Consider the following 13,156-nt stretch of genomic DNA (forward strand, 5'->3'; position numbering starts at 1 on the left):
GAGAAGGAACTGGGGCAGTGGCGCTCACCGCACGGCGACTGTGTGCCTGCTCACTGCCTATTTTTATGCAGGATGAGCGGAGTTTTAAACAGTGCTCTCGGCCAGAAGCGGTGGCTCACGCCTGTAATCCCAGCACTTTGGGAGGCCGAGGCGGGTGGATCACGAGGCCAGGAGATCGAGACCATCTTGGCTAACACGGTGAAACCCCGTCTCTACTAAAAATACAAAAAAAATTAGCCGGGCGTGGTGGCGGGCACCTGTAGTCCCAGCTACTCGGGAGGCTGAGGCAGGAGAATGGCGGGAACCCGGGAGGCGGAGCTTGCAGCGAGCCAAGATGGCGCCACTGCACTCCAGCCTGGGCGACAGAGCGAGACTCCGTCTCAAAAAACAAACAAACAAACAAACAAACACAGTGCTCTAGGATGCTGTCTCACTGAATAGTTTTCATAAATTAACTCTTCTGTTTTTTAGGAGTAAACATCTGGAAATGCTGCTTTCTAGCCCAGGCCGCCCCCTGGTGGCAGCATCTCTGAATTGCAGCCTCCGCTGCTCTGTCCTATGTGCGGGGCCCCACCCACCCCAAACACCAAGGACAGAGAAACAAGGCCAAGGGGACGGGCTCCAGCGTGCTGCCATGTGATAGAAGAATGATTTATTAGAACAAATTCCATGACAAATCATATAAAATAACCATTTTCCGAAAGACAGCCACAAGACCACCTGAGAACGAATGTACAGTGAACCCTCCGAGAAGCCCGGCAAACAAGGACCAGTTCCCAGGCAAAGGCTGGAGGGGAGGAACAAAGGAGCTCAGCGTGGGGAGGAGCAGGAACTTGTGAATTTAAAACATTGCACAGCCACTGCCGAGGGGTGGGAAGGAGCCGTGGATGAAGCGTGACCACTTCATGTCCAGGGGCAGGCGGGGTGGGCAACTGGGGCATGCAGGGGTGGGCAGCAGCCCGGTGGGCCGGACTAGCACCTCCTCCATACAGACAGCAGGCTCTCGGGGCGGGGACCGGGGGGAACACCTGCCACCCCCGCCCCCCCTCACACACACACACGTAAACATCACGCGGGCCGCAGGGCTCAGGGGAACAGAACCCATACACCCAACCCCAGATCAGCTAAAAGTAAACAGGGGACACACACCACCAGCTTCCAGCCTCCAGTCCCCAGCGCCGCTCCCCCAGCAGCTGGCCCTGTCCAGGTCCGACTCTCGTACCAATGCCAGGCGGGGTGTGGAGCTCACCCACGCCAGTCTGATCCAGGTGGGACACCCCCACATCCACCCCCACCAACCACGGCCAATGGGCTCTTTGGCTTAGAGGCTCCGGCAACACGGGCTGCCCCAGCAGGGGCCACGGCAGAGCGACCAAGCTCTGCTCACCTGCCATGTTCCCAGCTGAAAGAATCCTGAGAAAACAACAGTTCCTGGGCCCGTCCCTGCCCCCATGCCCACTTGAGGCCTGATGGCGTGAAGCCAAAAGGAGAGGGCGTGTGGTGCAGGCCAAGCTGCGAGCTTCCGGAAACCCAGCTTCCAGTCACTTTGGTCATGCACTCACACCCGCCAGAAGGGCTGCCATGCACCCAGCTGTGCCCAGGCCCTTGGAAGCCCAAGTACAGAGGCCCATAGCCCCGTCCCCTGCAGTCCTCACGGCGCAGCATGGAGGTGCCTGGACTAGCCATGTGCATGGGAGTGGGGGGTGTCTGCACCTGTGTGCATGGCTCAGCTCTCAACAAGCCCCCGGTCCATACCCAGGAGGGCTCCACGGGGCAGCCCCAAGCTCAGTGGGTTTGGCAACTCTGTTGGCACCAAAGGCTGGAAGCAGTGGGGCTCCTGCCTATAAAAGGCCTGGGGTCAGGCAGGAGCCACCAGGGCAAGGGCCCTGCCTTCTTAGTCCCAGGAACAGGTGAGCCTGCCCAGCTCCATGTTTGGCACCAAATGACCCCACAGTCGACCTCTCTTCCTCTGCCTGGCTGCAGGCCAGCACAAAGGGATATGGCAGGTTAGTGCCTGGCAGAGCCAGTCAGGCCTGGAGGGGGCACCTGCAATGGCACCAACAACTCTTTCCTTTAAAGCTAAAGACAAAAATAACAGTGATGAAGAGGAGGCGGGGTAATGCCCTTGAGGGCTTGACCTTGGCAGCAGCCTGGCCAGGAACTGGGCCCAGAGGCCTGTAGGGGGCGAGGCGGGGGTGGGGGTGGCCACAGGGCTGGACAGGGTGAGTAGGGTGCTGGCTGGGAGCTGACGAGGGGGCGAGGGATGGGAGGCACCCGCCCACGGGGATATGGCACATGTGGGGTCTTCAGGGAGAGCCACCTGCGGCCAGGCAGGCGGGCGCGTGGCGGACGGAAGGCAGAGACGCACACGCACAGGGAGGCTGGCCTGGCCAGGTCTGGGGCCTAGATCAGGAACCTCTCTGCATCAGGGAGGAAGGTGGGGTCCGGGAGGCTGGGAGGCCCACAGCTGGCCCGCTGTGGGAAACTCCTCAGGGGCAGGGCTGGCAGCAGGGCCTCGGCTGAGGCGGGCGAGGGTGGGCTCTGGGCAGCCACACGGCCCTTCCCCAGCCCCGGCTGTGCAGAGCTGGCCGAGCTCCTGTTTCCTGTGAGCAGATCCAGGTTCCCACTGGGATCCACGATGGCGTTCATAACTGGAGGTGGGGAGGGAGGGTCAGGCTGCGGATTCAGTTCACCTGCACCCACCCTGTGAGTCAGGGTTCCCCACAAGGCCCTGCCAGCCTCCCTTGCTGCCCCAGGCTTGGGCCACACTCACCTTCCAGCTGCTTCTGCACCCGCCTCAGTTCCTTCAGGATGGAGCTGATTTCCTGGAAATGTGGCAGGAAGGGAGGTGGAGTCAACTTCTGAGGGGCTGCAGCCCTGCCCCGGGGCTCTGTGTGCAGGAGCTGGGACAAGGTTTGGGGCCAACCGGGCAAAGCCAGGCTGGCTGGGGGCGGGCCAAGGGGCACGGGGCCCCGGCGCTCACCTTGTTAGATGTCTTCAGGATGGGCACCTCGTTCTCGGCGTTGATCCTGGCTTCCAGGTCCTCCCAGGCTCTCCCTGTGTTCTGAAAGAGGATCCTGTCGGAGGTAGGGGGAGGCAGAAATGGGGGGACAAGGACAGGGATGACAGAGCTGAGGCACAGTTCTCCCAGACCTCCCCTGCCATGAAGTTCATCCCACCCCACCTGGGCCTAAGGGGGAAACAGGCCTGATGCATGACCTGGGCTGACAGGCACCAAAGTCCCATCTGTGCCTGACACTGGGCGGTGGTGGGGGCTGGGCCCGGGATGAGGGCTAGGGGAGAAGGGGAGAAAGGGCCGCCCTGGAGGCGCTGGCTCCTCTGAGTTCAGGGTCTGCCTGCTGGGAGCCACATACACGTGCACACGGGAGGGCTGGCTCCACAGGTGCACACGAGTACCCGTGAAACCGCTGCCCTTGAGGGACTCAGCCAGGCCTGAGTCTCAGCTCACGCAGCTGTGCTGGTGTCTGGGTGTCCACCTCAGCCAGGAAGCCGACTCACTTCATCTTCTCGGCAAGGTGCTCTGTGTTCTCACGGATGGCCTGCGACAGCTGGGACACCGGGTTCAGCATCAGGTTATCGAAGATCACCTGCAAGAGCCCGGCATCAGCACGGCCCCGCCCTCGAGGAGCCCCGCCCCGCTCCCCCCGACACCCAGCTCCGTGGCGGTAGTGGGCACCGTGCCTCCTCTCGGTTCCGAGGCCGCGTCTTGTTGGCCAGCGCGTCCTCACAGCTGTCGTTCATGTTCTGGTCAAAGTCCCGAGAGTTCAGCGAGCCGGGCGGCACCTTCTGAAAGTTGAGGCTGGCCTCGGGGATGCGCTGCACCAGCTGCAAGAGGGAGGGCAGGCACTGTGGGCCCCGGGCAGAGGCTCCTGCCAGGCTGTGGCCAGCTGCACCTCCCTGCTCTGGCCCAGCAGGTGGACAGAGCACACCCACCTTCTGTCTGTACAGGGCCCCTCCTGTGCCCCTGCCCCACCGAGGAGGCAGCTGGGCCGGGGATGACGGCACAGTCAGGCCTGACTCAGGTGCCGCGGGCTCCCCAGACCTCGAGCTCTCTGGTGGCCGTTTGGGGCGCTGACCCATGGGGACATGTGCTCGCCAAGTGGGGATGCACAGCAGGGCCTCAGCCGAGGTGTGCAAAGGGCTGTGGGGACCTGGTCTGACCCTCCTCGAGGGTGGCTCTGGCACAGGGGCCTCAGAAAGCTTGGGGCTCACCTCCTCCCGGGCAGAGATGGTTGAGGCGGGGGTGCTGGGCATGGTGCTGAGGGAGGCGCTGTGGGCAGGCTCCGAGGAGCCCAGTGTGTCACCATCCCCAGCCACATCGTGGATCTCCCGGGCTAGGATGGCCACGTCCTTCACCAGCGTCTGGCTCAGCCTGCAGCCGGCAGGAAAGACGGCAGGTTCTGCACAGAGGAAGTCGGGGCAGCAGGGGCCAGACAGGCCTTAAAGCCCCTCCCAGCTCCCAGGCAGCTGCTGGCCAGAGGTGGGGCCTGGGGGAGGTACTCCCCAGCCTGGCCCCAAACACTGGCCTAGCCACTGGTTACACAGGCACTGGCCACGGCCCCACAGGGAGGCCCAACTCCCCACAGCCACAAGGAGGGATGGTGGGGGGCTGGGACGGAGCCTGAAAAGAAGGGTGCACAGAGACCCTTGCTGGCTCCGGGGCAGGCCATACCTCCTCCCTCTCCGGCCCCCCAGGGCCAGCATCACAGCTGCAGGGCCCAAATGGGATGGATGGGACTCAGTCATAGAACGTGTGGGTGCCATGGGCGCCCAGCTCTGCGGGCAGAGAAACTGAGGCAAGGAAGGGAGTGGGCTGAGGTCACAGAAACCAGAGCCTGGCACTCCTCACACTGAGGGTGGGGGCTGCGCAGAGGGTGGGGCTGGGCAAAGGGTGGGGCAGGTAGATCCAGAGAGGCAGGGGACCCCTTGCAGGCCAGTGAGGCCAATGGCAGCTCAGCCTAGCCCCCTGCTCAAGCCTGGCCAGCTCAATCCCCCTAGGATGTGCCGAGGGGGCACAGGCCTCCACGCTGCCGAGGTAACAGACACTTCCCAGCGAGTACAGGGGCCTGCCGGGCCTGTGAGCAGCTCCCAGCCCTCTGCTGAGGCGCACAGCCTTGTCGCCTGTCCTGCTGGCCCCTTAAGCACCTGGGCCACCAACAGGTCCTGCCCCACTTAGGCCTTCAGCCCAGGCCTTGGGGACCCAGGCTCCCTGTCACTGTCAACCACCCATCCTCATGGGGACAGGCCCCACCCCAAGCCTCCTCGGCCCCCACACTGGCAGTCACCCAAGGAACAGACCACCCTGAGGGCCCTCCCCATACCCCGACCTCCAGCGGCACCACAACCCTCGCCAGACGCTGGCACGACCGGAGAAACAGCCCCAGCACCCTCTGCCCAGATGGCCTTGCACAGCCCACTGGCTGCCCTGGCCCCACTCAGGACTGGGTCCTAGCTGGGTCCACCCTTCCACATCAAGACAAAACATGGAAGCCCTCCCTCCACCTCTGGGTGACACCAACTGGCACATGCCCCTGGCCCTCGGGCCCCCACCCAGCACTCCCTGGCTTCCCGCCCCCGGCACATCGCATGCTCCAGCTCGCCCACCGTGGAAGGCAGAGAACTCCAGAAACCCACATGGGCCCCCCACGTCCCCTTATTCTCTCAGGCCTGGAAGCACCCACCCACTTCTCAGCCTGGTGCAGTGTCTCTGTCCAGAGCCCCAGCCCTGTGCCCGCCTCCTCCACTGATGGCAGCCTTCTTCCCTACGCTCCCCCAATACCTCAAGCATCCCAAGAGCCCTGTCCCCAGTCCCCATCCTTCCAAGCCCCCCAGGTCCTCCCCACCAACTTCATACTGCTCACAGCCTCAGGTGCCTGCGCCTCCACCCCAGTGTGGGCCACTCTCTAAGGGCCGCCTGCTCCTGGCCACCTCCTTCCAGGTCCCTCATGGGCTTCAAGCTCAGCATCCTCCACAACAAACACTTGCCATCCACCCTGGTCCTGGGACCTCCCCTACCTGCCCCACAGCCTTTCAGAGCCTGCCTTTGCAGTACTGACCACTGCTTGGCAAAGACCACTCTCACTCCCACCCAACTCCCTACCCCATCCTCCCCAGCGCCTGGCCTGGAGAGGGCCCCATTACTGAATGACCATGTGAGGAAGTTCATTTCTAATAACCTTTGAGGAGGCCCTCCTTGTACTGGAGGTCTCACCTCCTGGGAAGATCTGCATCCACCCACCCCTCCATCTACCCACTCACCCATCCATCCATCCACCCACCCACCCACTCACCCATCCATCCATCCACCCACTCACTCATCCATTCATCCATCCATCCATCCATCCACCCACCCACTCACTCATCCATTCATCCACCCACTCACTCATCCATTCATCCATCCATCCATCCATCCACCCACCCACCCATTCATCCATCCATCCACCCACTCATTCATCCATCCATCCATCCACCCACCCACTCACCCATCCATCCACCCACTCACTCATCCATTCATCCATCCATCCATCCACCCACCCACTCATCCATCCATCCATTCATCCATCCATCCACTCATTCATCCATCCATCCATCCACCTACTCACTCACCCATCCATCCAACCATCCATCCACCCACCCACTCACCCATCCATCCATCCATCCATCCACCCACCCACTCATTCATCCATCCACCCACTCACCCATCCATCCATCCATCCATCCACTCACTCATCCATCCATTCATCCATCCACCCACTCACTCATCCATCCATCCATCCATCCATCCACCCACCCACCCATCCATCCACTCACTCACTCACCCATCCATCCGTCCATCCACCCACTCACTCATCCATCCATCCACCCAGTCACCCATCCATCCATCCACTCACCCATCTATCCACCCACTCACTCATCCATACATCCATCCATCCATCCACCCACTAACCAACCTCTACTACCCATTCACCTATTCATCTACGTACCCATCTACCCATCCATCCATCTACCCCCCAACCTCTCCCATCCATCCACCTATTCATTTATCTGCCTTCCCATCCACCCACCCACCCACCAACCTCTCCCATCCATCCATCCACCTATTCATCTACCCACCCATCTACCCATCCATTCACCCACCCAGCCACCCACCAACCTTTCCATCCATCCTTCCATCCACCCATACAACCTCCACCCATCCATCCATCCATCCATCCATCCATCCATCCATCCATCCATCTATCCACCCACCCACCCACCTACCCACCCAGCCATCCACCCATCCACCCACCCAGCAACCTATCCATCTACCCACCCACCTGCCCACCCATCCATCCATCCATCCATCCATCCATCCATCCATCCATCCATCCACCCACCCTCCCATCCATCCATCCATCCATCCATCCATCCATCCATCCATCCATCCAATCCATCCATCCATCCATTCGTCCATCCATCCAGCTAGCCAGCCATCTGCCGTACCATCTATCCACTCAAGAAGGGAGCTCCCAGCCTGGTCCCTGCCCTCAGGGTGCTCTCACTTGAGAAAAGGCACTGGCACCCAGTGGATTTACTCTGAATGGGCTACTCACCTGGCGATCTCCGCAATCTCTGCCGTCTGCACGATGAAACCATAAGGGTCAGGCTCCTCCTCATCATCGTCCGTGTCCCGGGGGCCGGGGGCCCGGGAACGAGCCTGGCTGGAGCTGCCAGCCCTCGGGGTCTGAGTGGCTGTTGAGGTGTGGGAGCGTGTGTGTTTGGGGGAGCCGTGGCGGGAGCCGTACTCCTCCTCAGAGGTGGACGTGTAATCCGAGCCCTGCTGTCGGCGCCTCGTGTCTTGGTGAGTGAATTGGTTTTAGAAGCAAGAACAGAACAAAGCAGCACTCAGCACCCTGTGGCAGTCCCAGGGTCCCTCTGGGAGGGCTCAGTGCTGCAGGGCCGGGCAGCGTCAAGGCTAGTGCCCCCACCCAGTAGCCCTTCATTGAAACATCAACAGCTGCTGAGCTCCAGGGGCCACAAGGCCCCCACCAGCCCAGGGGCACATGCGGGGAAGGCAGCCTGGTGCTCCCAGGCCAGTGGCTGCAACCCGGGAGCAATCTGCACCTGATTAGGTGGGAAACCCCCTTACAGGTGGTGGGAAAGCAGTGCTTGGCAGACCCCAAAACAGAGTAAACCTCCCCACCAGGACCTGCTGCAGCCCAGGCTGGACCATACAGATAGGCAAGGACCAGTCAGAGCCCAAGCAAGGCCACTGCAGTCCCTCCCTGCTGCCTGCTTGAGTTTGTCAGACCGAAAGCTTCGGGTTCCACCCTCCTGGGCAGAGTCCTAACCTCCTCACCAGCCCCTGCTCTGAGCCCGGCAGCAGCTGCACACCTGCACTGTAGGGGGGGATGATGGCGAGCCACATGCTTGGGTCAAACACCACCAGTGCACCACGTTGGGTAGGGACAGCAGGCTCCACCAAGCAGGGGTGACCCTTGGCCCCGCCCCACCCCTTCCTCCAGCGAACCCTGCCCCAGCCTCCAGCCACACGCAGGGCCTGCCCAGTGCAGCCAGCAGTTGGGGTGGGGCCGTGGGAGGACGCTGGGAATCGGGAAAGAGGCTCCACTGGGATCGTGGGTGGGTAGGTGGGTGCACAGGGCAGAAGGCAGTAGCAGCAGCACCTTGGCCTCAAACCAATCCACTCGCAGGACAGCTCAGCTCCCTCGGCGGGCGGGGTGGGCCCCGCTCTGCAGACGCGGATGTCCGGCCACCCCAGGTAGGAGGCCAGCTCTGGTGGCCACAGAGGACCATCCCCGCTTGCTTTGCCAATGGACATCTGGGGAGCAGGGCAGGGCTCTGCTCACAGCCCTCCCTCCATCCCCAGCCATGCGGCCTGCGGGCTCAGAAGGGTATTAGAGCAGCTACCAGCAGAGGGCACAGGTGTACTTGGCACCCTTCACTGAGCCACAGTACTGTGGCAGAGATCCATGGGAGAGCCCTCCCCAGGCCTAGGGCCCCAGGCCCATGGGCAGATGGTGTGGGGACCCCAAAGCACCAGGGGCCTGAGCCAGGAGTACAGGAAGAGTGGGGAGGGCCAGCCTGGGCTTCGGGGCCCTGAGGCACACCCTGGGGGATGGAAGGCCCTCTCCACGCCAGAGACGGTCAGGGTATTCTACCCACACCAGGGGACTGCGGGCCCTGCCCTCGGCCCATGCACGTGTGTGTGTGCACGTGAGTCCAGCAACACATCTACCCCAGCTTTGGGAACAGAGGCTCCCCTCGTGCCAGGACCAGGGGCCCACGGCCAGCACTCAGCTGGCATCTAAGATGCTGCAGACCCACTGGCAGCCCTGCCTTGGCCCTGGCCTCCCACCCACCCTGGCACTCACTGGAGGTGTATCGGGCACTGCCCGAGCGGGCCCTGCTGAAGGGCTGGCGGGGACCCGTGGTGGCGGCTGTGTTGGCAGCTTTCCTGGCGACAGCCCGTGCTTCAGCCATGGCGGGCTTGCGGCTGGCACAGCACAACTCCACACTGCGGCCAGAGAAGCTGGTGCGGGCAGAGGCTGCCTCGGGGTCACTAGTCCCTGTGAAGGAGCCGGCCCGCTTCCGGGGCATGGCCAGGATGTCCAAGCGCGACAGCTTCTTGGCCTGCTCGGCAGCTGGCCGGCCCACGGGCTCAGTGTTGCCCAGGGACCCCCGCTCACCATCTGCAGCCTCAGTGTCTGAAGCGTCCCCCAGCCGGGCCCGCCTCAGCCGGGAGGCCCGTGTGGGGCGAGGGGTGGACAGGCTGTTGGAGCGGGTCAAGGCCTGCGGCCCCTTCTGGGAGCTGGCTGAGCTACGGCTCTGCTCCTCCCGGGCAGCCGGGGATGGCGGTGGGGCCGCTGGTTTCCGGCGAGACCCTAGCCGTCCTGCCCCGGTGGCCTCAGGGCTTTCATGGTTGGAGGCCATCACATCTGAGCCGGGTAGGTGGGCAAGGACAGGGCCACGCGCCTCACTGGGCCAGTCCAGGGACCCTCGGGGCCTGTGGCCACGCCTTATGGCCGAGCGCCGTACCGGCTCTCCACGGCCCATGTCCGTTGGGCCAAGTGGGTGGCCCTGCCTCTCTGAGGGCTGCTCACGGACACTGCCCAGGGCGGTGCCTCCTGGGTCCTGTGCAGCTGGCGGGGATGGCGACATCTCCTTCTGTGCCCGCAGGGGCTGAGGGGTCGTGGGACTGGGACCGCTCTTGCCACTACGCAGGCTGATGGTGCTGGCTGTGTCCACGTCCGAGTCCCCAGACAGGGCGTCCTCCGGCGGCCTCGGGGTGCTGCCCCCCTCACACTCAGCATCCACAGAATTGGAGAGGAGTCGGGCCTCCAGGGCCGCCAGGGCCGTCTCCGTCTCCTTCAAGATCAGGTGGGTGTCCTGGGAGTGGAAGTCCATGCGTGCGGCCCGGGTAGCGGCCAGGTCCTGTAGAAGCGGGTGGCTGGAGATGTGGGGGGGCTTGCCGGGCGCTGGGGGACCACTGGCTGGCTCCTTAGTGAAGCTCTCTTGCCGGAGAAAGGCTGGGGCAGGGCCGTCGGGTTCTGGGGACCGTCCAGGCCGTAGCTGGATGACCATTCTCCCATTGGCACTGACATAGACGCCATCCCGTGCTGGGGGGCTGGGCTGGGCTGCCTGCTCTAGGCCCTCCCCATCCCCTGGAGCCGCAAGCGGTTTCCTAGGTAACACAGCGTCCCCATTCTGGTCCCCAATGAAGAAAGAGGCGGGAGTTGGCTCCCCGGGGGCCCTTGGTGAGCGCCGACCCCTGCTCCACGTGGGCCCCTCCTGGGGGCTCCTGCGTCTGCTGTCCTGTGGCTCCATCCCTGGCTCGGGGCCTCGGCCCCCGTCCGACCCACTGGCATCACTGAGGCTGTCAGGATCCAACTCCTCCTGGCCAAAGAGGCGGCTGGGCTGCTCACTGCCCAGCTCCGGTGGCCCAGGCCCGCTCCTCCTGCTGCTCTCCGGGCCCGCAGGGCTGTCAGCCCTCTCACTGGGTAGCTGAGGGAGCCGTCGCCGCGTGCGCACAGGCAGGGACCCCTCCGGCTCCCCGCCTCTACGTCCCAGGCCATCCTCTGTGGAGCACAAAGGCAGCTGGTTAGAGGGCCACTGGTCTGCGGGCCCTCCACGTACAGGAAGAGGCAGCCTGTGTCCGTGGTCAGTGGCCTGAGGCCCGCCGCGGCCTGGCCCAACTGCCCTGTAGCACTGGAGCCACTTACCTGTGAGGCCCGGGTCTGAGTAGCTGTCAGCCAGGCTGGCCCAGCGGGACACCCACTTCTGACCCCCAGGGGAGCCCGGCACCGGGAGGCCCTGTGGAGAGGAGGGTGGGAGTGTTTCCACACGCAAGCCCAACGGCGAGGAGCAGGGGGTGGCAGGGAACAGGAGGGGCGTCCAGAGCAGCCAACACCAGCCCCATGCATGTGCGCCACCCTGGGCCTGCCGCATGAGCAAGCATGCCCCTGCAAAGGCAGCCAGGGATCCCAGTTGCCTCGCCTGGACTTGCTCCAACACGACCCCCTGCCTGCCCAGCCCAGGCAGCCTCACAGAACTCAGTTCCAGGTTGGCAGAGCAGCTGTGGCCCTGTCCTGACCTCAGAGCCCGTTTTGCCCGGGACCTCAAATCAACACTGGGCCTGACACCTGGCCCCGATCCCTCCTCATGGAAGCCCCAGCCCACCCTCCAGGTGAGCGTGTCCCTCAGAGGAAAGTCCAGTCTCGCCCCATGAGGGGCCCGCTGACCCCAGGCCCCGCTTGGATGCTGCCCTCTTCCTGCCCAGGCCCTCCTTGGGGTGGCCGTCCGTGCTTGTACCTGGTGCTCCGCCTGGAGGGCTGCACCCAGTGGCCGGGAGGCAAACTCCTGCAGTAGCGCCATCCGCTGGGCCACGCCCCCGTCACCAGACTCATCTCTGTCCCCTCTGATGACTGGGCGGAAGGTGGCCGAAGACGCCCTGGAGAGTTCAGGGGACTCCAACACCCCAAAGACCTGCCAAAAGGAAATGGTCCCAGGCACCGAGGGTCAGAGAAGCCCACCTCCCAACCCTCCACTGACACCGGCCACCCCCAGGCCACAGGGAGAGCAGGGACCTGGTTGGCCAGAGTGGCTGGTGGCCAGGACATGCAGCCTGGCTGTCAGTGGGACATGCGGATGGGATATGGACCCAGCCCTGGGAAAGTGAGGGGTGGGGCTGTAGGCAGCACACCAGGCTCCCTCCTGCCCAGCTGGGCCAGAGGCAGGAGCCAGGGCTGGGCCAGAGCAGGACAACGTCCGCCCACCTCTACCCCGTTCCCCAGGAGGGCTCTCACTCGCTGCGGGGACGCACCTGGTCGATCATCTTCCGGGCCTCCTCCACCTCCATGTCCTGTGCCTCGGTCTCGATGGTGTATGTCCCTGCGTCACTGAGGCTGTCGTCCTCCTCCTGTTTCCGTGCCTTGGTCAGCTGGGGGTCGGTGGGGGCGGGCGGTGGGGTCGGAGGGCCCACGGGGCTGGTCCCACGGGGTGTCAGGGGAGCGGGCAGCACCGGAGGAACCTTCTCGGGGCTGGGCCGGGCGGCCGGGGAGCTCTCCCGCAGACACTGGGCCATGAAGTCCTGGGCCAGGCGGGAGCGGCGCCCCACGCTTCCGAAGGGGCGGGCAGGGGTTCGGGAGGCGGGCGAGGGGCTGCCCAGCCGTTCCTCTGTCTTCTCCCGCTTGAGCGAGCCAGCCCTCTGTGGCCCCGAGCTGCGGCCCCCTGCCTGGACTGGGGCTGGGACACTGGGGCGGTCCCTATCGGCCAGCGTTGGGCCACGGCGCTTGTCGGCCTTGGGGTCCCCCGATGGGCTGTGTGTGAAGGACTGGGAGCGCTTCTTTCTGGGCGTGTCCTCATCAAAGAACTCGATGACAAAGGCCTGCTGGTTATGTAGCAGCTCCTGGGGGTCCCGCTTGATCTGCCTCTGCAGCCGCACCTGCTCCCCGCTGGCCTCCAAGGGCACCCCGGCGGCCGAGGCCGCCTTGGCCAGGGGGTCCTCTGAGTCACTCTGCGTGCCGTCCTCGTGCTTGTGGCCTGAGGGAGACAGGGGACCCCACCTTGTCAGGCCGAGAGAAAGGAAACAGCGGTCGATCTCGGGCAGCCTCATCACCCCATGCCTAAGCTGAGTTGA

The 13,156-nt window shown here is 64.0% G+C and overlaps 1 protein-coding gene across 7 annotated transcripts in view; it reads right to left on the minus strand.

The window, feature by feature from the left end:
- Nucleotides 1-620: 620 nt before the first annotated feature.
- The window catches only part of CEP170B (centrosomal protein 170B), a 64,130-nt gene continuing 51,594 nt past the window's right edge, over nucleotides 621-13,156 (minus strand). For 5 of the 7 annotated variants that reach the window (XM_030804026.1, XM_030804025.1, XM_030804029.1 and 2 more), the window contains 11 exons: nucleotides 12,341-13,059; nucleotides 11,830-12,003; nucleotides 11,241-11,331; nucleotides 9,393-11,096; nucleotides 7,614-7,857; nucleotides 4,234-4,393; nucleotides 3,703-3,846; nucleotides 3,520-3,608; nucleotides 2,984-3,077; nucleotides 2,774-2,825; nucleotides 621-2,651 (listed from right to left, as the gene is read on the minus strand). In XM_030804026.1, the coding sequence (XP_030659886.1) occupies nucleotides 2,404-2,651; nucleotides 2,774-2,825; nucleotides 2,984-3,077; nucleotides 3,520-3,608; nucleotides 3,703-3,846; nucleotides 4,234-4,393; nucleotides 7,614-7,857; nucleotides 9,393-11,096; nucleotides 11,241-11,331; nucleotides 11,830-12,003; nucleotides 12,341-13,059 (3,719 nt within the window). In that variant the 3' untranslated portion in view covers nucleotides 621-2,403. The remainder of the gene's footprint in view (nucleotides 2,652-2,773; nucleotides 2,826-2,983; nucleotides 3,078-3,519; nucleotides 3,609-3,702; nucleotides 3,847-4,233; nucleotides 4,394-7,613; nucleotides 7,858-9,392; nucleotides 11,097-11,240; nucleotides 11,332-11,829; nucleotides 12,004-12,340; nucleotides 13,060-13,156) is intronic. The other 2 variants (XM_030804028.1, XM_030804031.1) reach the window with 1 other exon arrangement.

This window comes from Nomascus leucogenys, chromosome 22a, assembly GCF_006542625.1.
Source record: "Nomascus leucogenys isolate Asia chromosome 22a, Asia_NLE_v1, whole genome shotgun sequence".
NCBI lineage: Eukaryota > Metazoa > Chordata > Mammalia > Primates > Hylobatidae > Nomascus > Nomascus leucogenys.